Genomic DNA, 22,932 nt, shown 5'->3' with positions numbered 1-22,932 from the left:
CTAAGAAATGAGTGTACAATAGTCATTAGGATGCACTGGTTTCATGTTCTAGAATGTACTTTATTAGCAGGCCAGTCCATTGGAAAGAACTTCTTGAACATGTTCTCTCTTCAGAAGTAAACCAAGCTACTTCACAGCCAGCCTTTGTGGGTTGCACATGTATCCTATCAATAAAGCATGAAACCATAGACTTCTCTTGCTCTTAGAAGACCAGATCCAATAAATTCTACATCAATCAGGACTGTAGTACAGAAAAGAGACTAACAATAATCTCTCTTTCATATGCAAAACCTCTTTCATGTACCTGTAGCTCACCAGGAGGCAGGTCACCCAGTAAAGTGCAACTAGTATCCCAATAAACACTGAAATCACCAACATCCATCTGTTTTTTCCGCATCAGCTTCTCCACCTGGAGTAGAAGAAGTGGAGTAAAGTCAAGCTCACACACCACGTGCCATGTTGGTTTTAGTTTCTAGTTTTAGTATGTAGTTTCTATATACCAAATAAAAACCATGAAATGCACAGAGTCAATTTATTACAACAATCAAAAGATTTTTAAAATGACGCATTTTTTTTGAATATTTGCTAGCACCCATAAAATGCAGCAATGCCATCTGAGCTGCTCTTGTACACAAAAGCTGCACTTACTGGTTCAAACACGGCATTTTGCATGGAGACATTTTTGATGCAGATGCCAAATGCAAACGGCTGTGAGGGATTTGTGACACCATCTTCAAACCTCAAATGCACATCCTGGATTTTTAACTGGACAGAAAAAAAACATTACTAGAGATATACTATTTACATCATTATTGCAAACAGTAGTACTTTTCATTAATGCTGGAACAATTTAATATTTAATTTCTGCAATTTTCCAACAAATTTCTACTAGATATTTACCCTAGTAGGAACCCGATTCCTCATTTCTGATTTGTACTCCCTGGTTCTACCTTCTCCTCAGATACCAGCAGTCCCTGCCCTTCTCCCCATAAACGACACACTTTCTCAACACACTGTACTTTTTTTTGCCATCCTACAATTATTCTCCATTTTAAAGGCAAATGTATAACTGCCAACCACTCAAAAGCAAAGACTTACTTCAATGTTTTCTACAATTCTCGTGACTACAGATGCAGTAACTGAGTACCAGTAAGACTCCCCTTTCTGTTGTTGCTCTTTCTGAAAGAGGAAACAGGGATAAGCATTACTTACCACTGTAACAGCTGGTAAGGAGACAATGTACTTTGTTACACTGAAATCACTATCAACAGGGAGAAAGAAAAACTAAACAAGTTAATTTAAGGTATTTATGTATCTCTGACATATGTGGGACACAGGACATAATGGTGAGGGATGGTAGGACAGAAACTGCACTATGTCAGCATATGGAAATCAAATTCTAACTCCATTTCATGTGCATTTGTTCTGTCTCTTGTTAGGAGACTTAAATACAATCCACCACAGAGGTTTCTTCACCATGAAACACAAGCGTGACTCACCTTCCATTTTTCTTCAAGTGCCAGCAGAAGGGCTTTCTTGTGTTCTCTTTCTTGCAACTTTTCCCTTTCCTCATCAAACTCTTCTCTTTTTTCTGGTGCACCAATTAAGTGCAGTTTTGAGACAGATATCACCCATGGATCCACATGTGGACGATAAAAAGGGATCTGTAGTGTTATTTTGCCAATGAAACCTGAATAAACAAAACAGAAACACTATCAGATTCCTGTGAAAGCTTATTTTATCAACCTTGAAAAATCCTCAAAGAAAAAGTGGTATAAGAAACAAACAAGCTAAAACAGAAATAACCTAAAAATCAGGCTACCTCATTTGTTCAAGCCTCTGACTCACAAGTCCTCTAAAACATGCAATATCTCCTGTTTTTAAAAAATCTGTCCTGCACACACAAGCAAAATACAAACCTGCCTTTACTTCAAATGGTAATTCCAGCTCCTTTAAGGCATCTTTTTTTAGTGGCAAGTTTTCCAATTCAACAGCACCTATACAAAGCGAAAGAAAAAGACAAGTCTGCTAAACAAAACTATGTTTAAAGAAAGCCAACTTGAACACTGTAAGCTCAAAACAACTGGCATTGGTTTTTTAAAAAAATTAAATGGGATTTAATAAGAACAGCCAGCCTATCACTTCAGGTTGTGTTAAGATCACAGTGGTTACTTAATACACTCGTTAATTTTCCAACGTCATGTGCTCAAACTATTTCATCATGTTGTCCAGAAGCAATCTTCTGTGGGGTTTTAGAACTGAACTTTGTTATAGCCACAGATAAAACCTCTCCCTATTGTCTTTTCAAAAGAGATACTTATTTTCTTAGTATTGTGAAAAGCACACACAGAGAAGCCTTGGAGTATTACAAAACATTCTCACCAGAAGCAGCAGATAACAGCAGCAAAGGTTGAACAGAAAGCATTGATTTGAGGACTCTGTACAAAGTACAAAACTCATGGATGCAGCATGACACAAACCAAACTACAGGGGAGTAACTATGAGCACTAAAAGGTAAGAGGCTGCAGGACACTTCCTGCCACAGTCCCTCAACAGGAAAGTTACTGAACAGTATCAAGAAAAAATTACATAAATTCAACATGCTAAGGTAGCTAAGCATACTTATTGGTTTAAGGGTGTTGATAAAGAGCAAAGAACGTAAGATCAGTTACTGTTCATTATAAAGTTCTAGTACCAAACTCTGTATTAAAAGGGTTTATATAGATATCAAACACAATATTAAGTGATTACGTCTATTCCACCTTTCAGTTATCACAAAAAAATAACACTTTTCTAAATCACAATATGAAAACAGTACAGAAGAGAACACAAAGCCTCCCTCACCCTTTAGAAGTGCCACTGAAAGTTGGTCTGTGTTCAGGTTATTGACATATTTGCCCAGGTAGGTGTTGAGGACCCAGGCTACCAATCCTTCCAACATGACTGTCCTAGAAGAAGAAAACTAATTCTTTTCTGTCATTGTTTGGATTTCTCTTCCATAATTAGTCTCAGTCTGAAAGAAAAAAACAATAAAATTATTGTCTGAAATATACACTCTCAGCCGAGCTGACATCGCTGTCACTTCAGTTCTTACTGACATCTATCTAATGAGAAGTAAAAGCACTAAGGTTGATTTCTACCTTAAAAAAGCTTTATCCTATGCCCTTTAAGTGTCCAATCAGCTTCATAGAGAGATTTGCACATTAAGTTCATCTTTCCATCCTTTTACTAACCAAAACATTGCTTTGTGGTGCAATAATCAACACAGAGAATCTACAATCCTCCTGCAGAAAAGGAAAGGACAAAATTCCATGTTGATCTGAAGTTTGCACTGGCTTCCTGGACCTCTGCTGCCAACATTTTCACCATGCTGGGTTTGGCAGCCAGGTCTGAAGTAGCAGCCTGAAGCCTACCGTATTTTTGTAGAATTCTTACACGACATCTGTGTGGCAACTCACCCTACTCAAATCCCTTTTTGGGAGAGTGTGTGTGTGGGAAGTAATCAGATACAAGCCCCAAAAATAGCTCATCAACAGTTACTGCAACAGGTTTTCGAAGTGGCAGCAGAGAGTACTGCACTGAAGAAAAAGCTACATGAGAGAAGCTGGTCACACTCCAGAATATTTCCCTTCACTCTTCTCCAGTTATTTCTGCTTCACTTCTGTGGTAATCAGGGCATTAAAATCCCAAAGTCCCTGTTCAACTTTTTCATCACTGAATTACAAAATTACTCAAGCTCCTGCAAGGGCAGGGTGAAGCCTGGTACAGTAAGGAAAAAAGCATGCAGGCCACTCCTTGAGATTAGAATGGAATAAATGTCTCGATTTTGTGTTTAAAACACTCTCCCAATCTCATATATATGCCTAAACAATTGAATTCTACAAAGCAGAAAAAGCAAGATACATCCTTTATTTACAGCTGACAATAGAAGGAAAAACAGCTTCAAGAGTCACATTTTAAACTTTAAACTAAGATTTAGGGTTTTCTCATAATGAGATTTGCTTGATTATATGCAGCCTCATTTAAACTTTCATTTCTTTCTTTAAAAGGCAGTGAAAATATTTAACTAATAGTTAAATTAAATAACCAGAATTAAGCAAGCAATGAAAGGCTTTTTCTAAAGGCTGAAATTGTGCTGTCCTGAAAAATGAAACAGAAAACATCACAGAGAAGTTCAATTCAGCTCAGTCACATGACTTCACATAAAATGTGTTTTAACAGTTTTGCCTTTGCAAAATTTCTAAACAATTTTGAAAAACAATACTATTGTTCCACATAATAAAGACTAAGCATTTGTTCTCTTGGGCTACCAGCTTATATTATAGGTTTTTATTCTAATAAAAGTGACAAGAAATTCATGATCAAACAAAAGTATATAGAGTCATCTGTTACACTGTCATTAGAAAAAAAGTCAATAAAAAAAAAAAGGAATCTACAGGCGTTTGGAACCAAAGCAAAGACCTTAAAGAAACATTTAAGCACAGCAGAGATCAGCATCCCAGTGACTGAAAGCCTCTGGTGCATGAACCATGCCTGAGGTCACCCAAAGAACTGTAAATGAAGTACATCACATCGTTAGCCTCGTGGGACATATCTAACCATATACTAATCTTTCAAGTATTTTAAGGCTTTTATATTTTTAACTCTCCAGTGCACTGCTGTGCCCTGGGAAGAAAAATAAGGCATCTCTTTTCTATGACAATGTTTTAATTTCCTTAACACACACAGCACAAGAACTGTCAGGGTGAGAACCAAAGCCCAAAGCAGGCCCTGGCTCAAAGCGAAAAAAAGGATGTAATTTTCCGCACGGGGACACAGAGCAGGCCCTGGAGCGGCGGGGCCAGGGCAGCGGCCGGACGGGCGGGGGGCTCTTCCAGCGCCCCGTCACCCAAAACCGCGAGGGAAGGAGCGTTCGGGCCAGCGCCGGGGACACGGGGCATGGGCAGCACAGAGCTGTGTGCTCGCACCGCGTGCCGGGGAAGAAGCGAAAGGTCACCTTGCCCGGCGGAGCGGGACGGACCCCGCGGGAGTCCCGGGCAGCGGGAGGCGGCGAACGGCCCGCGCCAGGCGGGGAGGCCCTGAGGGACCCCCAGGCCCCACCGCGAGGCTGAGACCGCCGCGCCCGGCGCGGCGCCGCACTCCGCGCCCCGCGGCGGGCGCCAGCACCGGGACGCACCGGGGACGCCCCTCGCCCACCCGCCCCGGGGCGGGGCGGGGCGCCGTGAGGGGCGTGCGGCAGGGAGGGGCCCCTCAGGCCGGACCCGAGGAGCGGGAGCGGCGGCTGACGCAGAAGGGAATGGCAGCGGGGCCGGGGGTGCCCCGAGGCCCCCCCGGGTCCCCCTGGGGCCACCTCGGGACCCCCCGAGCCGCCCGGACTCACCTGCGCTGCGGGCGGGGGGCGGCGGGGGGCGGCGGGCGCTCGCGGGGGTGCGCCCGAGTGCGGGAGCGCCGAGTGATCGATGGGGCGGCGGCACCGCCCCCTGCAGGCGGGGCCCGGGAACGCCCCTGGGGTGGGCCCGGCCTCCGCGCCCCCCTCACGGAAATGGGCTCAAACAGGGCGGGTTTGGGGCGGGAACGCGCGGAGCCCTCACGGAAATGGGCTCAAACAGGGCGGAAACGCGCGGAGCCCTCACGGAAATGGGCTCAAACAGGGCGGGTTTGGGGCGGGAACGCGCGGAGCCCTCACGGAAATGGGCTCAAACAGGGCGGGTTTGGGGCGGGAACGCGCGGAGCCCTCACGGAAATGGGCTCAAACAGGGCGGGTTTGGGGCCGGAACGCGCGGAGCCCTCACGGAAATGGGCTCAAACAGGGCGGGTTTGGGGCCGGAACGCGCGGAGCCCTCACGGAAATGGGCTCAAAACAGGGCGGGTTTGGGGCGGGAACGCGCGGAGCCCTCACGGAAATGGGCTCAAAACAGGGCGGGTTTGGGGCCCTCACGGAAATGGGCTCAAACAGGGCGGGTTTGGGGCGGGAACGCGCGCAGCCCTCACGGAAATGGGCTCAAAACAGGGCGGGTTTGGGGCCGGAACGCGCGGGGCCCTCGCTAAAATGGGCTCAAACAGGGCGGGTTTGGGGCCCTGGGCCAGGCGGGCTGGAGAGAAGCAGCAGCAGAGCCCCGCAGGCTGCAGGAGCAGCGGCTCCTCAGTAAGAACCTCACCCAGCCCGCTAGGGCTGCGGTAGGTAACCTCTGCAGTGAGAGCCACACGGGAAATCCGAGTTTTATTTAATAAAGAAGCCAGGAAACTTGAGAATACATGTATTTATAAAAAGATATGTTTTTCTTTTGGGATCTGTTTTTTGTTGTTTGGGGTTTTTTTGTTTTCTTTTTAACTTTTTATATGCAAACGCAAGCTCATTTTTCCTACTTCAACATAAAACTTGGATTTTCTCTCTGTGACAGCTACTTAATATGAAAACTCAGTAAATTAACTACTGTAACAAGGTCCTCCTTTTTAATATTTTTAACCGTCTTCAAAAGTCTTCCTTTGCTGCTTCAATATGGCCCCAATAGTGGGAGCTGACAGAAGTATTACAGAGCAAGAGGTTCAAAGAGCTGTGAAAAATTAGGTTCTTGCCTAAATCCTTCAGTCCTGTAGTAGTTTCAGTGTGCCCATTTTCAATGTCTTTCCTGAAAAATACCTTCAAGTGTAAGTTTAACACAGATTTGCAAAAAACTTCTTCATAGTAGAACTACAGACCTGTTTGTCAGTTCCAGAAATAATTACAGCTTATATAATACCACAGCTTTTGTGGAAGTTTAAAATTTGTATTTTTAGCATCTGAATACTCTTTTGTAGCAATGTTGTTCTAAAAGGTCCTTTTACATCTCAGGCCTCAGAAATAACCACTTGTCTGTCTTGAGATAGATTAGGCCAGTTCAGGGGGAAGTGCAGGGATCACAGAGTCCAAAAGTGTTTTTATGGCATAGGCCAAGGGTTATGTGTCACTGTATGACTTCACTCCCATGGGATTCAGACTCTGGATTGCAGATCCTGGTTGAACACAGCCACCACAATTGACAGTTAAGTCCCAAATGTAAAATATAATTATGGGAAGTGGGTTCCTAAGTATTGGCTTCCAAACCACTTCATTCAAGGAGAACCTCCATTAACTTTCTGTAAGAGGTGGTTGGAGCTCCAGCATCATCAAGCAATGAAGGAGAACGGGATTTTCAGGTTCTGAGGTTTGAGTAAATTCCATTTATTACAGATGATACTCTGCCACCTGAGGGCAGTGGGCTATCTGGCAAAGAAAATCACAGGGATCTGCTCTAATAGTCACCGAACACAAGGAAAATATTTTGGATTTATGGTTAACCTCAAAAATGAGGTCAGGATTAATTGGGGAAACCCAATTACCTCAGCCAGGACACAGAGGTGACAAACTCCAGGGTTGTCAACAAAAGGAACTTCCTGATTCAAGACAACAACAGTTCAATTTAGGTTTTCCCTTCTAAAACAAAATCAACTATATACATGCAATGAAATGCTGTTGTTTAGACATAACAGTTGTAATTTTAGTTGTAAAAAACACTTGTGTAAAAGATTTCACTTCCTGATATCCTATATGTACTTGAGAAATTTGGTCTGATAATGAGAAAAAAACAAACTGTAATAATAAAAGAAATATCCAGGAGGATGAGGGAAAGTATGACAACTAAGATACAGGATAGGAAACTGAATGCAATAGCTTTAAAATTCAAATCAAACAGATGATTCCTGAGCACTGAAAGAATAATAATTTAACTCCAGTCCCTTAGAAGTGCTGGTCACAGCCATGTTCTTGACACGTGGAAGACCTTGAATAAAAATCATCATCACAACAAGTCTCAAGAGAAAACTTAATGGCATAAAGTTTGAAAAATATTCCTTTTCAAGTCTGATAAAGGTCCTCTTAGGCTATCACAGAAGAAAGGGAGGAGTTGGCCATTCAATTTTTAGAAGTTTCAATGCTTTTTCTTTTAAACTGCAAAGCAACAGAAGACACTAAAAACCTCAAAAGCATCAGTGTCTATATTCACCTGAAATTTCAAATCTCTCTAAGAAAGCTACATTTACCATAATGTTTGTTTTATAAGACAAGAGGTTGTTCGATTAATTTTATCAGTCAATCAGCATATGATCTGTAATTTCCTTTAACTGGTTTTCATCCCAGCATCTTGAATACCCAGAGGAACCTTCTTTTCTTCTGGAAGTAAGTCTTGAAGTAAATTGTCCTCATTTTCCACTGCGATGTGAATTTCAGTTTCTTTGTTCAAGGCATTTTCTTCTTTTGAAAGGAGGGTTTCTTCCCCTGCTGGGGAATAACAGGAAGTGTGCCCATAATCCCTGCTAGCTGGAGCAGTCTGCTCGGGGCACTGGGAGCTGCAGTCTGGTCTACAAAGTTTAACAATGCACGTCACATTCACCTGCGTTCCTCCGTTACCAGAATGTTCTGTCAAATAACCACAAATCACAGAAGAATGAAACCAGAACAGGGCAGTTGGATGCTTTATCCAGCTCTTTGACTAATTGTTAAAATAGACATTAAGTATCTTTTTGTTTCACTTAATTTAGTCAAGCTGGTTGAGTTGGTTCTGTAACATTTTGGTACCATAAAGTCCACATATCTCCCCAGAAATAAAAAGGCTACCAAAATAAATGCAGAGAGCTGGATTGCAAACCATTTCTTGCCCATCTGTTGTCATTTCAAATGCTTTTGCCAGTGTTCTTTTGTAACTGCTCCCTTTGGCTTCTACTCCCACTCACAGGTAAGTGCCAACCACCTGACCCCCTAGCCCCTAAATACTTGTTTCTCCACTGAGAAAACTCTTTACTGTCTCAGGATGGCAACTTAAAACAATCATTTTTTCTTTTCTAAAGTTACTAAATTTTCTTTCTGCTGAACAGGACTCAGATGTTTTATCCTGCCATTTAAACTTCTGCTAAAAAGACTCATAATTGATAAATTTCAAGAGGTTCTCGATCATTCAGAATCATTACTACCTGAACTCACAGAGCTGTGTCTGTCTCCACTCTGGAATTTAGGACCTTCAGGAGGTGAATGTTGCTGCTGAAATCCTCCTGGGTTTTTCTTTTCATAATTCTTTTTACTTATCACACTGATGGTTGCAGATCCAGTTGGATTCAGGATACTACTGCTGGACCCAGAAGTTTCCAAGAGATGCTGTTGTTCCCCTTCAGAACTCCTGGAGTTCTGCAATTCTGTATCTCTGACTTTTTTGTCACACTGTTTTTCTGGAGGGGGAAAAGGCTGGAATATTTGCAGAGAAATGCAAAATGTTAATATTTTTTTTAAAAAGCAACCCACTAGCAAAGAACTGGTCAGTATTTTGGCAGCTAAAGAAACCACTGATGATTGGAACTAGAGGAGCTTTAAGGTCCCTTCCAATCCAAGCCATTCTATAATTATTTTCATTTAGTGAAAGAGTGCAAGTAAAATCCATAACAGCTCATTAGGGGCTCAACAAAATGAACCTGCCTCCTGAAGGTACCCGCAGCACAACTCTGATTATTAGGGACCAAAGGCTGTTAGATTTATTTATCAAAACCCCACTTGGGTTTTACTGCTGTTTTTAGCCTCACACAAAGTGAGGGTGGGACGTTATGTGGGATAGATAAGGTGCATCTTGCACCCTAGCTTGGGGACCAAACCACCCTGTTCTCTTGCTGCTGTGCAGTTTTCTTCTACTTGTAATTAGGTGAGAGTATAAAGAAATGGAAGAGATGGAAAGAGAGGACACTCACCAATTCTGCTTCTGTAGCTGCTGCAGAGTACACAAGGGCTGCCAGTGAGAAAAGACAGTTTATTAGCACCCAAACCTGTCCCATTTGCAACAGCTGCACCCTAAACTAGGCTGAGTGATCCCCTGCTCCTGGAATAAACTTCAAATGTACATTTATTACACACAGTTTGAAAACATTGAAACCTGTATTGTATTAATTTTCTGACTTAAATTTAACCAGGAAGCAAAGAGAAGTTTCTGCATTAATTCATCATTTTTCTTGTATAGTGTCAGTGAGAAAAGGTATGGATGACAATAAACCACGTTCATGTCTCTTTAATTATAACACTTGAAATTGTCTAATATTTAAATGATGAAGTACCGAATTTTTAACAAGCTTCAGCAGAAGCACAACTGTTGCACAGTTGTCCAACTCCAAGGCTGTTGTGTGTTTAGATGATTACCTAAAATCTGAGGAACAAGACAGATTTGAAGAAAGCTGGCATCTTCTAAGACACTAATTTCAATCAACCACCAGGCTCAGGTTAATGGGAAATAAGGCGACACTTCGCAGTTTTTACAGATGTGCTTGTTTTCACTTCATGAATCTTACCTCTTTTTTTTGAGACTAAGCAATACCCCAAAATAGCAATTATCAAGACCAATAACAATGGCCCTGCTACTGCTCCTAAAAAGAAATAAAAAGAAGAAATTACTTAGCAGGTTGATCTAACAAAGGATTGAATTAGAAAAAGGTAGTTTTGTAGTTTCTGTGCATGGCTACAAAAGCTAAATTTACAAGTATTGTGTATGTCTGACATTCACATTTGATGCCTCAACTGTCAGGCACCAAGGTCTCATTTCAGTCACCACCACTTCATAAAACTGAATTCTCCTCTCCTGAAAAGTGAGGACAGACTTTTGGCCTTGGTCACAAAAGGTATTTCTCCAGGCAAGCAAGAGTTTGTCACATACAAGGCCAAGTAGTTCAAAAATGCTCCTAAACATCTCTGCCTTCTGGATGGGCTGTGAACAGGAGAGAACACATCCCCACCTGGGAATGCTGTCAGGACCTTATGTCTCACGAAAGGCTGACAGAAGACTCACAGACCTCTCACCAGGTCAGGTTTGCCTCAGTCCAGAATTTAAGATACAACCTTTTCTACCAGCTATAGCAGCAATTATCAGGAAATGCCATGTATAACTTAGACTGGGTTTTTTTTAGAAACATTTCCAGATTTACAAGGACCATAGAAAGCACTGGGGTAGTGCAGATGCACAGGTAAGAACACAGTTCACTACAAGCAGTGTCACATTAAATTAATTGAGCTCTTCTGAGGTTCTATTTGGGTACAGGTTTTGGAAAGACACTGAGAACTAAATATAAACTTGGTTCCTGAGCAGACAAAGCAACTTTAAATGAGTTAAAGCTCACCGGTGATGTGGGACAGGTCAGGTACAGAGTTTAACGTGACAGGTCGAGTTATTATTTCAGGTTTGTGGAAAGCTGAGCTTTGGGTCAGAAGTAGGTTCAAAATGGTGTGAGGCAGAACTGTGGCTGTTCCTGAGTCATTGCAAACAGTGTCAATCCTGCTGTTCCCAGGAACAGCCACTGATTTACAACTGCAAGAGACAAAAAGAGAAGTTAGGAACATCAGAAAACCCTGCACAGTTCAGGCTGCAGTTGGACAGAACACTGGCTCACATGGTATGGGGTGTGCAGCTGGTGTTGTAGGATTCCTCAGGGGAAAACGTGCCAGGAGGACAAGGTTTACATTCTGTGTCTGTGCTGTCTGTCCCTTTAAACAAAGAGGAAAACTCCAGTTACTTCTCTGGTGAGGAACAAGAATGAATAATCAGGGTCTGCAGGAGATCCCAGCAGTGATACAGAAGCAGTGCAAAAACACAGTCTGTAACTGTCACAGAAGACATTCACTTGACGCACCCAACCCAAAGAGAAGATTAACCAGCTGTAAGTTTGGTGCCATTAAAAGGTTCAAATGTGGTGCTGCAGACAAAGCTGAGCTTTTCACTGGACTGACTACCGGACTGTTGAGTTCTGCATCTTCTCAAAATGATTCCTAATTTTTTTTTAATGTTCAGTGTTTTGAATATTTTTAAATTATTTATCATTTTGAGACAGATGTATTATCAGGGTGGTGGATTCCATCAACTAACAAAACCAGATCAATTCTGCAGGACAGCATAGGGTCATCATTATTTACTGTACCCAAAATTCCACCTGAAGCCCTTTTCCAAGGATTTAAGGAGTGATTAAGTGGTCTTGGATCTCAGTCACTTGTACAGAATAAATCACCCAGTAGAGCAAAACGAAGATTAAGTTGGATTGGGAACTTTATGATATATGTCAGTAGGAAATTGCAACATGTTGTCACTTTGGATATACCTCTGGAGAATACTCTTACTCTGGTTAGTGCCCACTTGCTAAGAATGTAAAAATAAACCCTAAAAGGAATGCACAACTGTAGGGAATTAGGCCAGAGTAAGTGTGCAGTAAGCAGAGTGTTCAAAATCAAATTACCTCTTCTGGACACCCGGTAACCTTTGCCGCATTTTTTATGTGTTCTACACAGTTCACAGTACTCATCTAGCTTGGAAACACAGTACTTGTGGGGTGGGCAGCTGCAGACTCTGTCCTGGGACCTAGTGCATGTTTGATTCTGTACAAGCCCTGGTTTTAAAACAAAAATAAAGCAAGATGTCATTGAAAACATTTAAAATCACAGCCTGCAATGTTTCGGGTGAACATGAGGTGATGTTCACATACAAGTGGGCTTGTATAGCACCATAAACCAAATGTGTTATATGCCCCAATGTCTACATTTTCAGAAGAGTTTTCTCTCTCTAGGCAAGGAGAAATTTGCGCCTGCAGAGTGCACACTTAGAACTCTGTGCCTGCAGTTGTGTTACATTTTGTCATAACCCCAAACATGGCCATTTGTGTCACCACTGCCATACCTGGGGGCCACACTGAGATTTTCAGTCTGTGCAGATCATGTCACTCTATTTAATGTGTTTGGAGATTTTACTACAAAGTAAATCAATTAATTACAATATTTTAATATTTTAATTTTTAATATTAATTACAATGTTTTAATATTTTGATCAGTAAGTTACAATATTTTCATATTGTAATTAACCAGCTTTGTAAGATTATCTATTTAGATGAGACCAAAGGTCCTTTCAACTTAGACTGTATCCTTAAAACTTCTCAGTGAATCAAGTATATAATGTTCTACACCAATTTCCATTAGAAATGGTGGAGAACAGCATGACCGAGTTCATTAATGCAGGTGATCTATTAGCCCAAAGTACAGGTGTTGGTACAATGTTCTACCTTAGGAACTGTTAAGCTGCTTCAGTGAACAGAACCAGTGTGCTCTCACTGACTGCTGCTTTGCAAAATACATAAAATTAAGAGAGGAATACCACAACCCATGGTTGCTGTTGTCACTTCAGCAGACAAAATGAGAAATGACAGGATGTTGGAAATGTAATTATCCATTTACCCGTGTCCAAGTCAGGTCTTAAGGTCTCTTGATGGGATGTTATAAACAGGAACTTATTCTACTGATGGCATTTAGAATATTTTATTGATGTAGTGCCTTAGATTTTAATAATAAAAATTGGTGTCTCATTTTTAGGACTTAAGAAGAAAAAGGGCCAGGGCTCCCTGCAAGCCTTTTCCTTGATTCCTATCCCTAGATCTTACACATTCCAAAAGCGTGAGGACTACACAAGTGATTGACAAAATCTCCTGGGTTTCTTAGGAGAAAAGACAAGGTTAAACCAAGCCCAGTTTTTAGCAAGCCTCTTTACTAATCCAAGCTTACCTTTCCTGCAGGGTGGTGAGCAGGCAAAGCACTGTGGAGAATGATTCCAGATTGCTGTGTAAGTTTTAGGTCTGCAGGGGCTGCACTTGGTGTCCATGGTGTGACTGCAGCTCCCTGTCCTATACTGACCTATTAAAAGAAAAATAACCCAAACGAAAACAGAGAAAACATCTCACTGGAAAAGATCACTAGGAATTAAGTCTCATTCTGAGCTGTAGAATCCTTTCCCTTCACTGACATTATCAGATTGGTATCGTACACCATACATTGATGTAGAGGACTGCGTGTCTCTACAGGGAAAGTCTGATTTATGTCCACCCATGTTTGACCCCTTTTCCTACATTCAGTTCAGTGGATTCCAGACACATTCAAAACAAAGCAGCCTCAATCCTGAACAAAACCCCTCAGCACATACTTAGGTGCAGCTACCACAATACATAAACCAAACATTTTACCTTGGCAGAAGCTGTTTTGTGGTGAACACGTGGAGGTGTTTCACAGCCTCAGGCACATGCCAGAATGATGTGCCTGAGTGAGACCCTTACTGCTATTACAGGCTGTGAGTGGAGAGGGCAAGATCAAGTAACATCACAAACAGGCCTGAATTAGAACTTCACCACTTGTCACTATGGAAGGGACACGAGCCCACTGTTTCTCCCTCACCTCTCCAGCCAGCCCTAACAGAGCCAAGCAGGAAGTTTCTGAAACTACTGGCCTTGGAGGCCAATGGGCCAACAGGGAAAGAGTCCACAACACTCCCCTGGAGGGAAAACCCTTAAGGCCTTAACCTCCCTTGTTATGGCCAGGAAAAAGGCTTCTCCCAGCATGTCCTCCTGTAACAAACAAATTCTATGTATCCCATTGGTCCTTCTCCCTCGCTCCAGCCCTGTGCCCTGAGCCCATTTGTCCTGGTGCTCTACCCCACCCCTTGCCTTCCCCATATAAGCCTGTACCCTCTGACCATCTGGAGCTCTCTCCCCTCCATCGAGAGGGTGAGAGTCTCCTCATCCCTAGACCCCTTCATGGCAGAAGCCTAATAAAGACTCTCCATGGAACCCCATACAAGAACTCCGTCCCTCCTCCTGCCTCACCGAACACACAAAGAGCTGAAGTCACACAGCGAGAGTGCAGAGGTGCCCGTGCCACCAGGGTGTCCTCCTAAGGACACTTCTCCAGGAGGGTCTGCCTGTGCCACCAGGGTGTCCTCCTAAGGACACTTCTCCAGGAGGGTCTGCCTGTGCCACCAGGGTGTCCTCCTAAGGACACTTCTCCAGGAGGGTCTGCCTGTGCCACCAGGGTGTCCTCCTCAGGACACTTCTCCAGGAGGGTCTGCCTGTGCCACCAGGACGTCCTCCTAAGGACACTTCTCCAGGAGGGTCTGCCTGTGCCACCAGGACATCCTCCTAAGGACACTTCTCCAGGAGGGTCTGCCTGTGCCACCAGGACATCCTCCTCAGGACACTTCTCCAGGAGGGTCGTGGCACTCTGACCAGCACCCATTTCCCGCCGTGACAACTGGCATTCCAGACAAAGTCAAAAGCCATCACAGGTGGTTTTGATTTACTAAAATATGCATATCGATCTAATATCGATATCCAACTGAGACGGACAAAAACTCTCTAACAGTTTAGAGTTAGAAAGTGTGTGTTTATTACAATGGCCAGGCAGCACGTGGGATGACTCCCTAATGCGCACTGCAAAAACCACAGGTCTTACAAAGCCCTTTTATTTACAGAAGTCTTGAATACACAAAATAGGAATGCATATTCATATCCCTGTCACTCCCTCTGCTCCCTTAGTGTGCTAATTGGCAAAAAGGCTATTAAGCATGTGTAGTTTTGTTCCCTGAAATGTGTCAGGGGTCCATTTCGGGGGAGGGGTCTCCAAAATGAGGAAGTAAAATAAGTCCTCCTCGTTCTGACCTTTCTACCTTTCCCATGCATATGTGACAAATGAATCCTTGTAGTTTTCCTGTGTTCAGTAGATTCCTCAAGTATGGGAAGTCTGCAACTGTTTTTGTGTCCCTGAAATCTGTTTATTACATTCTGTTTTTCATGATAAGCACAGCTACCCAAACATAAAGCTGACAAGTGATGAGTTACAAGATCCTGGATATCTTATCTAAGATCCGGCTACTGTTAACTGTGAACAAAGCCTATTTATCTACTTCTGCTAACTCAGCACCCTCTAATTTAACTATCATCTTAGCTTTCCTGAAAGTCTTAATTCTTCAAAATTAATGTCTCAGTTTCTCCAAAGCTTCTCACCACCAACAGAGTTTGTACTATTTCTCACATTTAGTACAGTGGTGGGAGCATGTAAATATGAGTTCCAACATATTAATTTTGGAGAAAACACTTCAATTGCCATTTCCCTTTCATGTGAAAGGAGAAAGAAGATAAAAGTCAATGTCTCATATCCTTTACAAAAATATCCTGGAAAACATACTCAGGAAGCAGGAATAACACTGAAAATTTGTTAGAGGCGCTTGGAGAATCTGTTTTTCAAAAGAAGAGGCCCTGTAGGTGAGCCAAATTAACTCTTTCCAAAGACTTTGTTTTTCCCTGTATTTAATTAAAGCTTTACATTCTGCATCCTACATGCTGCTAATGATCTAGGCTGATTCACTGAACACAACATAACACAACTGAAAAGTTTTACTTATGAATTACCATCTTTCATCTGTCATGAACAAAGGAAGTTTGACAGATCTAGCTAGATAACTTCAGTTAATTCAAGAAACTGCAGCTGTTTCAGTAAATACTGATTTCCTGTTTAAACTTGCGGATCTGACAGACACTCAGCATTTATGGAGACAAATTTTCTTTGCTCAGCATGTTCATTGCTCAAAGAAAAAAAGGGCTTTTTTTTTTTTTTTTTTTTTGCTGTATCTAATATTATAGTTGCAACTTGTTGCAAAAACTCTGCTACCAAAATCTCCAAAGAACATTACCATCCCTCCACAAAAAAACAATCCCAAAACCCGCAGACAATGACTTTGGCTAACTACAGGTCACTTATAATCACCCCTGGAGTGTAAGACGTGACAGCTCAGAGCAGACAGTGTCTGCAGTGTCTGATTTACAGTAAAAGACAACAACTCCCTTAATGAGCAATGAGAGATTGACCTATCCAATGGAAAGCCCCTTAGATAAGTGACATTATCATAGCACAGAAACCAAGCTTTACTTCATGCCCTGTTTTACAATATATAATTTTATTAGTGGGCTTGGGTCTGTGTTGCCTAATTTTTGTAATTCCCTTAGTGAGCTGTTGCTTCCCCTCCAATGTTGACTAAAATTACTTTAATTGCTTTCATGAAAACCTCATGCAGAGCTGTGCTTACACAAGCTCAGAACCTACCTCCTGGTAAGCCCCAGCCCAGTTAAGCTTGTAGGGGAATTCCAGTTCTGATGGACAACGTGCCTCTTTTGCAGGTGTTTTGCAGTCATAGTGTTTTGTTGTCTTTGTTGAGGAAGAATGCATTAAACAGCAAAAATCTGATGCACATTACATGTACAAGTAATAAAAATACACCTGAATACTGAGTGAATTTGGCTGTGTAAAGTAACAGTTTGAATTATAACCTACCTGGAGGGCACTGGCTGCAGCATTTATTAAGTTCTTCATCATAGAATTCAGTGCTGGGATTGTTGCATTGTGCAAACTGTGGCGTGTAAGGTAATGAATATTCCTAGGAGAAATCAAGGGGAAGTCATGAGTCACAAGTCCATTCTGAGCCCGAATTAGAGACTCAAAAGAGTCTAATTGCAATTACAAGCACCTTCCTTTCCAAGGCACCAATGTAGCTCCAGTGAAACAGAACACAGCAGATGCCAAGAGGCTGCAGGGCAATGAACAGCTAATGAGCTGCGTGTGACTGTTTTGAGGTTCCTTTGTTTTCCAAAGATCCACCACCACAAACAAAGTGATTTCTCCAGGTTTTAGGTCCAAAAGAGTGCAGTGGAACTATGGGATTAGCATCATATCTGGTTATTGCTGTATCGCCCAAACCAAAGGGCTGAGTGCCTTATCCTCAGCTGCCATGGCTCAAACAACACCTGACAAAACACCAGAGAAACCTGAATTCCCACCTGTGGGTTTGTGGGAGAAACATTTACTGTAAAGTGGCTCAAAAACTTCAGTCAATCTTTCCAAAGAAAAGGGGAAAAGGCTTTTATCTTTCCAGATACTCTGTGATTCCTTCCTGAGCAAGAAAGGCCTTGATGTTTTGAAAATGATGTCTCCAAAAACTGCACTGCTGCTTCTGAGAAGCAGAAGGTGCAGACAAATATGCAGGTTAAATGCATTAGAGACAATCATGAAATACAGGGTGCCTAATTTCAGCTCACACTGATCAGCACAGCTCAATGACTTCAATGAACAAGTGTCAAATTATTTGATGACTTACTAACTATTTTCAAAGGGAAAAATACACTCAGTTAAGCAAGGAGGCTCCTGTTAGGTAGGACAAGCGTAGGAGTTTCCTGCTAGACCAAAAAGGCACTGTTAAAAAAGGATGTGACACTGCTCAGCTTTAAGGCATCATTGCAGTCTGAAGAGATTGCTCCATGCATAATCTACACACATTTAGAGGAATCATTACTAAAACAAGGAATCAAAACAGGAACAAAATCTTGGGAGGCCGGTAATGAAAATATCCTTCCGCCTTACTGAAAAACATGTTGAGTATCTAGTGTGTCTTCACATTACTGACAAAGGAGATTAATGTTTCCCACCCTCAGCAACTGCTTAAAGGGAATTCAGCATTTTCTTATGCAGCTCATTGAAATATTCTACCTCTTATTTAGCTGTGATCAGAAACAGGATTTTGTCAACCTACTCAATGGTCAGTGTCAAAAAAACCTTTTCCTGAGAACGTGAAGGCAGAGAAAAGTCTTCTTGGGTTTAGATATCATAGGATGGACAATGATAAAACTTGATAAAACCTGTTTGCAAACTTGAGCTAACACTAAAATTTGATGAAGGAGAAAAGGGCTCTGCTCTCATCAAAAGTATTTTTCATTAAGTTACTATTTTATTAGAAGAGGAAAGATCAAGTGTTATCATCCCATTTTTGTAGCCACTATGATCAACTTCATTAAAACAAGCAGTTGAGAGCCTTTTCAAAACATAAGGCTTCACTGCAAGAGCAGACGGGGGGAAAAAAAGGAGAAATACAATAAACCACATCACAAATTACCCTGCTGGTGAGGCTTCCTGGCAAAAAAAAAAAAAAAAAAAAAAAAAAAACTAAAAAAGAAAAAAAAGTTCTTATCTCATGCTCTTCCCTGTCTGTTGTAAATCCTGCCCTGTGAGCTAGAGAGACAGGAAAACCTGTTGGTTGCTGGGTTCACACCTGTTTCTCTGAAGCTGTGCTTGGAAGGATCTCTCTACTGTCTGATACAATCTCCCTGAAATTTTATCTGATGAGCTGTGGCTCTCAGTGGCTTATAATTGACAATTTCTTCCCAAATGTCCTCAAAGAACATTGTGGGAAATGAAAAGGGAGTTGTGACTGGCTCAGACACAATTCACACACACACAGCCACACACACGTGCTCAGCTTGGTTTACCCTGGAAGGATTCCATTCATTTAGTAGATCCCAATTTTCTAGCAATGTCACCAATCCTAAAGTCTGAGTTGGGCCATATAAGATTTCTGTCTGGCATCCAGATGCATTGGCTACTTTGGACTGAAAGACTGATGAGTAGAGGCCAGATTCCATTTCACAATCTTTGCATTTTGCTAGTGTTTGTATCGCTCACAAGTCCTTATTTAACCTGTTGTTACTGTGATTCAGTGTCCTACCAGCAGATTGTGTGAAGGGAAACTAACCTGATGCTGCACATTTTGCATTACAGGCTCAGAACTTCTCAGTGTAGGTAGCAGGCTCTAATGGCAGCTGATTTAAAAGAAATTTATAAGGACAAAATTAAGACTTTGGAAGACTTAATTTAATTTAACAGGTACAAGAAGAAATAAAATGCCTCATCTGTCTATCAGTAGAGGCACAAACATTCTTAAACATGAAATTTAGTCTAGCTCTATGCACATCAAATTAATCAATATATTTTGGCATAGAAATGGGTAAACTATGTTTTCCTTTGACTTCATAACTCACTAGGGAGATTTCTGCAATGCCTCTGCATCAAGCAATAACTAAGATGTTACATACACAGAGTCAGTGACTCCAGACTCTCTGGAGTTCCTGCATTGTTTGGATCATTTTCCTGTTTGTACTACAGAGATTACTGCACAGGTGACCTAATTTGTCCCTGGAGAGGAGTGGGCTAACAGTAATCTCCACACCAACTGAAAGGACTTTATGTGTAATTAAATTTAAGTATCTTAAATAATAAAAATAAAACATGTTAATATAATGGACGAATCTATAGAAATCCATTCACATAACACTCATTTTCACTCAAGGCCATTTAAACAAAGATACTTAAGCATATATTTTAATCCTAATTCACATGTCTACATTTCTATTGATCTCCTTTTCATACATTTACAAACTTAAGCTGTCAGTCAGAGGAGTCTGAAGAGGAACTGCATTTGTGTACAATGTTCTTCACGCATGTGAAACCACAATGAAGTCACTGAGGTCTCTGTCGTAAAATCTGTTTCTATGGAAAGGACTTGAGATACAGAGACACTATTTGCTGAGCTACCAGACCTACTGGAGGCAGGAAAAAACAGAATTCTGTCTAAAATATTTAAACTTCTCATTTAAAAAAAAGTTCTGTTGAAGTTTAGTTACCAGATAACAGCGTCGCCCAAATCAGCTGGAGTTGTATCAGGCTGTACCAACTTTACTCAAACTATAAAGTTTCTTTCAAAGCTGCTGTGCTGCACATCTCTCAAAGATTACAGTCCATTATGTGAATTATTCTCCCATCCTATATTGCACTTTACTTCTGTAAAGCAGGAGTCCTTGCACAGCCACAACCAACAGTGTGAATTTACAGTTTGACATTTTCCCTCCTTGAGAAATCAGCGTCTCTTTGCTAACTGCCAGGAATTCTGCTTCATTGCCACTCACCACCAGAATATGAAAACATCTTCCCAGAATGAGAAAGCAGGGGGGTGCACAGAATATGGAAGCTGTTCATAACATGCAAAAATTATAGAAGTCCAAGTTTGTAGGAAGACAAGGTATATTTTACTATATATCTATTTGGAAAGACAAACTTCACCAGTTCTTCTCTTTGAAACTTTAGGCTATTACTGATAAGTTTGGTGATTCAGTTGTTCAAAATGGCAAAAATAACGTTCAGTTCCTGTGTCTAACACAGGGCCTGGGGCTGGGAACTTTCAGAGACTTCCATATGAATGAGAAAAAAACCCAAGAAGTAGTGCCACTCAAGAGCTATTGCTTTGCCAGTTTGTCTCCTTCAAAAATAAAGTTTTCTTTAACAAATCACTGTTAAAAATTTATATAACAGGTGTGGGTTTTTTTCCAGCTCTGTGGTGTGGTATTACCAAAACTACTGTATTTGTTTTTCTAACATTACATATAACCTTTCCCTTATTTTGCCACAGTGCAAAAAGTGATGCTGAAAGTTTCTGTCATTATTTCCATCATTATGTTTCAGTCATATTTAGAGTGAGAGGAGAGCTAATTCCATTTGAACCAAAGTCCCTTGCTCAGCACGAAACATGACAAAATTAAATTCTGGTGATAAGTTCTGCTACAATTCTGAGACTGTCCCTTCTCTATCTGCTTTATCCTATCCACTGCAAGGTGTCCAGTAAATCAGGTTCAAAACACTCTCACCTTAAAACCAGAGCTGAATTAAAAAATAGTGAGAAACAGTTAAAATAATTATTTGAATATATTATCAGTTCACTGTAGCACCCCGTACCCCTTAAAAGACCACTGTGTAATTCCAGGTTCAATACACATTCTGACATCCTCACCTGATTTCACTGAACCTTTGTCTTATCCAGCCTAAATTCCTATGATTAAATAAACATGTAAATAACATAAATATCCCAGTGACCTGGACATCTCAGCAACATTTCCATATTTATCTTCACAATCCTGAACATTTTAAAACCAGACAGAAAAGTGCTATCAATAGACCAGTACAGAAAACACTGAGTCGAGGGCAAACAGATCCCACTGAGCTCTTTGGCTGACACAATTACAAACCCTCGCTGCCAAGCAGTGCTGCAGCTGGATATGGAGCAGGACAGCCACGGCTGCAATGAAGGGGAACAGCAACACCTGCAGCACATCAGATCTTCGCTGCAAGTTAAAAGGATTTTCTGTTTAAATAGGGAAGACTTCTAGGGAACCAACGGAGCACAACAAGTTCTTCCTGTGTAAACAATGTAATATAGGTATGGGTTTACACTCTGCATTTGCCAGGATGCTCACCACATTACAAATATTCAAATAAACCTGCAAAATCAACGTATTTCCGATGAAAATCCAGGAAAAATTATGAGTCATTCCTCTGGGAAGCCAAGAAGCAACAACAACATAGACAAAAGCTGAGCTTTGAAGTTCTAAGAGCGAGATTGCGGTAGAGATCACGGTGAATCCAGCCCAAGCCCGGGGGCACAGAGGTGACAAGGGACAGACAGGCGACGAGGGACAGGCGACAAGGGGCAGGAGACAAGGGACAGACAGGCGACAAGGGGCAGGAGACAAGGGACAGACAGGCGACAAGGGGCGGACAGGTGACAAATGGACCGCACACACAGCCGTGAGACGCTGCCCGCTCGCCGCGCACCTCCAGAGCGGCATCACCGGGCGATGCCCGCCCGCGTTTCCCCCGCTGCGCTCCCGCTTTGCGGCGCTCCCAGCACCCCTGGAGCAGCGCCCCTGCCCCCGCCCGGCCCCGCTCACCCGCCCGGCCGCGGCGCCGATCAGCGCCGGCAGCAGCGCCGGGATCAGCGCCGGGATCGGCCCCAGGAGCAGCGCCGGGATCAGCACCGGGATCAGCACCGGGATCAGCGCCGGGATCAGCGCCGGGATCAACGCCGGGAGCAGCACCGGGATCAGCACCGGGAGCAGCGCCCAGCGCGGCCCCATCGCCGCCGGGTGCGGGGCGGGTCCGGCCCCCGCGGGCACCGCCCCGGGCCGGCCGCGCTGCGGCGGATGCGGCTCCCGGCGCCCGCACAGCGGAGCTGCTCGCTCGGGGCTCCCGGCCTGTGCGGGTCTCTTCAGCCCCACTCAGAGAACACCGAGCTGGATCATCGGAGTCCAACTCCTTGGCCCCACAGTACAAAGTTAGCTTTGCAGCATTCCAGTATTCGTTAATGCGCACCGTACCAGTCACTCGTGTGTCACACGCAGCCGGGATGGTACAGACAGACTTTATTATAAATGCAGCCC

General features: G+C 42.6%; 2 protein-coding genes across 12 annotated transcripts in view; both read right to left on the bottom strand.

The window, feature by feature from the left end:
* The window catches only part of VPS13D (vacuolar protein sorting 13 homolog D), a 97,631-nt gene extending 92,216 nt beyond the window's left edge, over window positions 1-5,415 (bottom strand). For 7 of the 8 annotated variants that reach the window (XR_008434535.1, XM_053962571.1, XM_053962573.1 and 4 more), the window contains exons 1-7: window positions 5,381-5,415; window positions 2,845-3,013; window positions 1,920-1,997; window positions 1,500-1,690; window positions 1,099-1,179; window positions 649-765; window positions 305-409 (exon numbers count right to left, since the gene is read on the bottom strand). Coding sequence is in view for 6 of the 8 variants with exons in the window: in XM_053962571.1 (XP_053818546.1) it covers window positions 305-409; window positions 649-765; window positions 1,099-1,179; window positions 1,500-1,690; window positions 1,920-1,997; window positions 2,845-2,941 (669 nt within the window). In the remaining 2 variants the exon portion in view is untranslated. Of the gene's footprint in view, window positions 1-304; window positions 410-648; window positions 766-1,098; window positions 1,180-1,499; window positions 1,691-1,919; window positions 1,998-2,844; window positions 3,014-5,380 lie in introns of those variants that run through there. The other variant, XM_053962578.1, reaches the window with a different exon arrangement.
* A 788-nt stretch (window positions 5,416-6,203) lies between these two features.
* On the bottom strand, window positions 6,204-22,629 carry TNFRSF1B (TNF receptor superfamily member 1B). 4 transcript variants are annotated; one of them, XM_053963143.1, is made up of 10 exons: window positions 22,444-22,629; window positions 17,171-17,273; window positions 13,580-13,708; window positions 12,268-12,417; window positions 11,431-11,524; window positions 11,161-11,348; window positions 10,339-10,413; window positions 9,748-9,785; window positions 8,986-9,253; window positions 6,204-8,434 (listed from the first exon to the last, which is right to left on the bottom strand). In XM_053963143.1, exons 1-10 carry the CDS (start codon window positions 22,627-22,629, stop codon window positions 8,136-8,138), a joined length of 1,530 nt encoding a protein of 509 aa, XP_053819118.1. In that variant the 3' UTR covers window positions 6,204-8,135. The 4 variants fall into 4 exon arrangements, with proteins under 4 accessions (XP_053819118.1, XP_053819120.1, XP_053819121.1 ...); XM_053963147.1 differs by having other exon boundaries at window positions 8,315-8,434; window positions 8,996-9,253; XM_053963145.1 differs by lacking the exon at window positions 10,339-10,413.
* Between the last annotated feature and the right edge of the window lie 303 nt (window positions 22,630-22,932).

Source organism: Vidua chalybeata, chromosome 22, assembly GCF_026979565.1.
Source record: "Vidua chalybeata isolate OUT-0048 chromosome 22, bVidCha1 merged haplotype, whole genome shotgun sequence".
Taxonomy (NCBI): Eukaryota; Metazoa; Chordata; class Aves; order Passeriformes; family Viduidae; genus Vidua; species Vidua chalybeata.
This window is presented reverse-complemented; position numbering and strand designations above follow the sequence as displayed.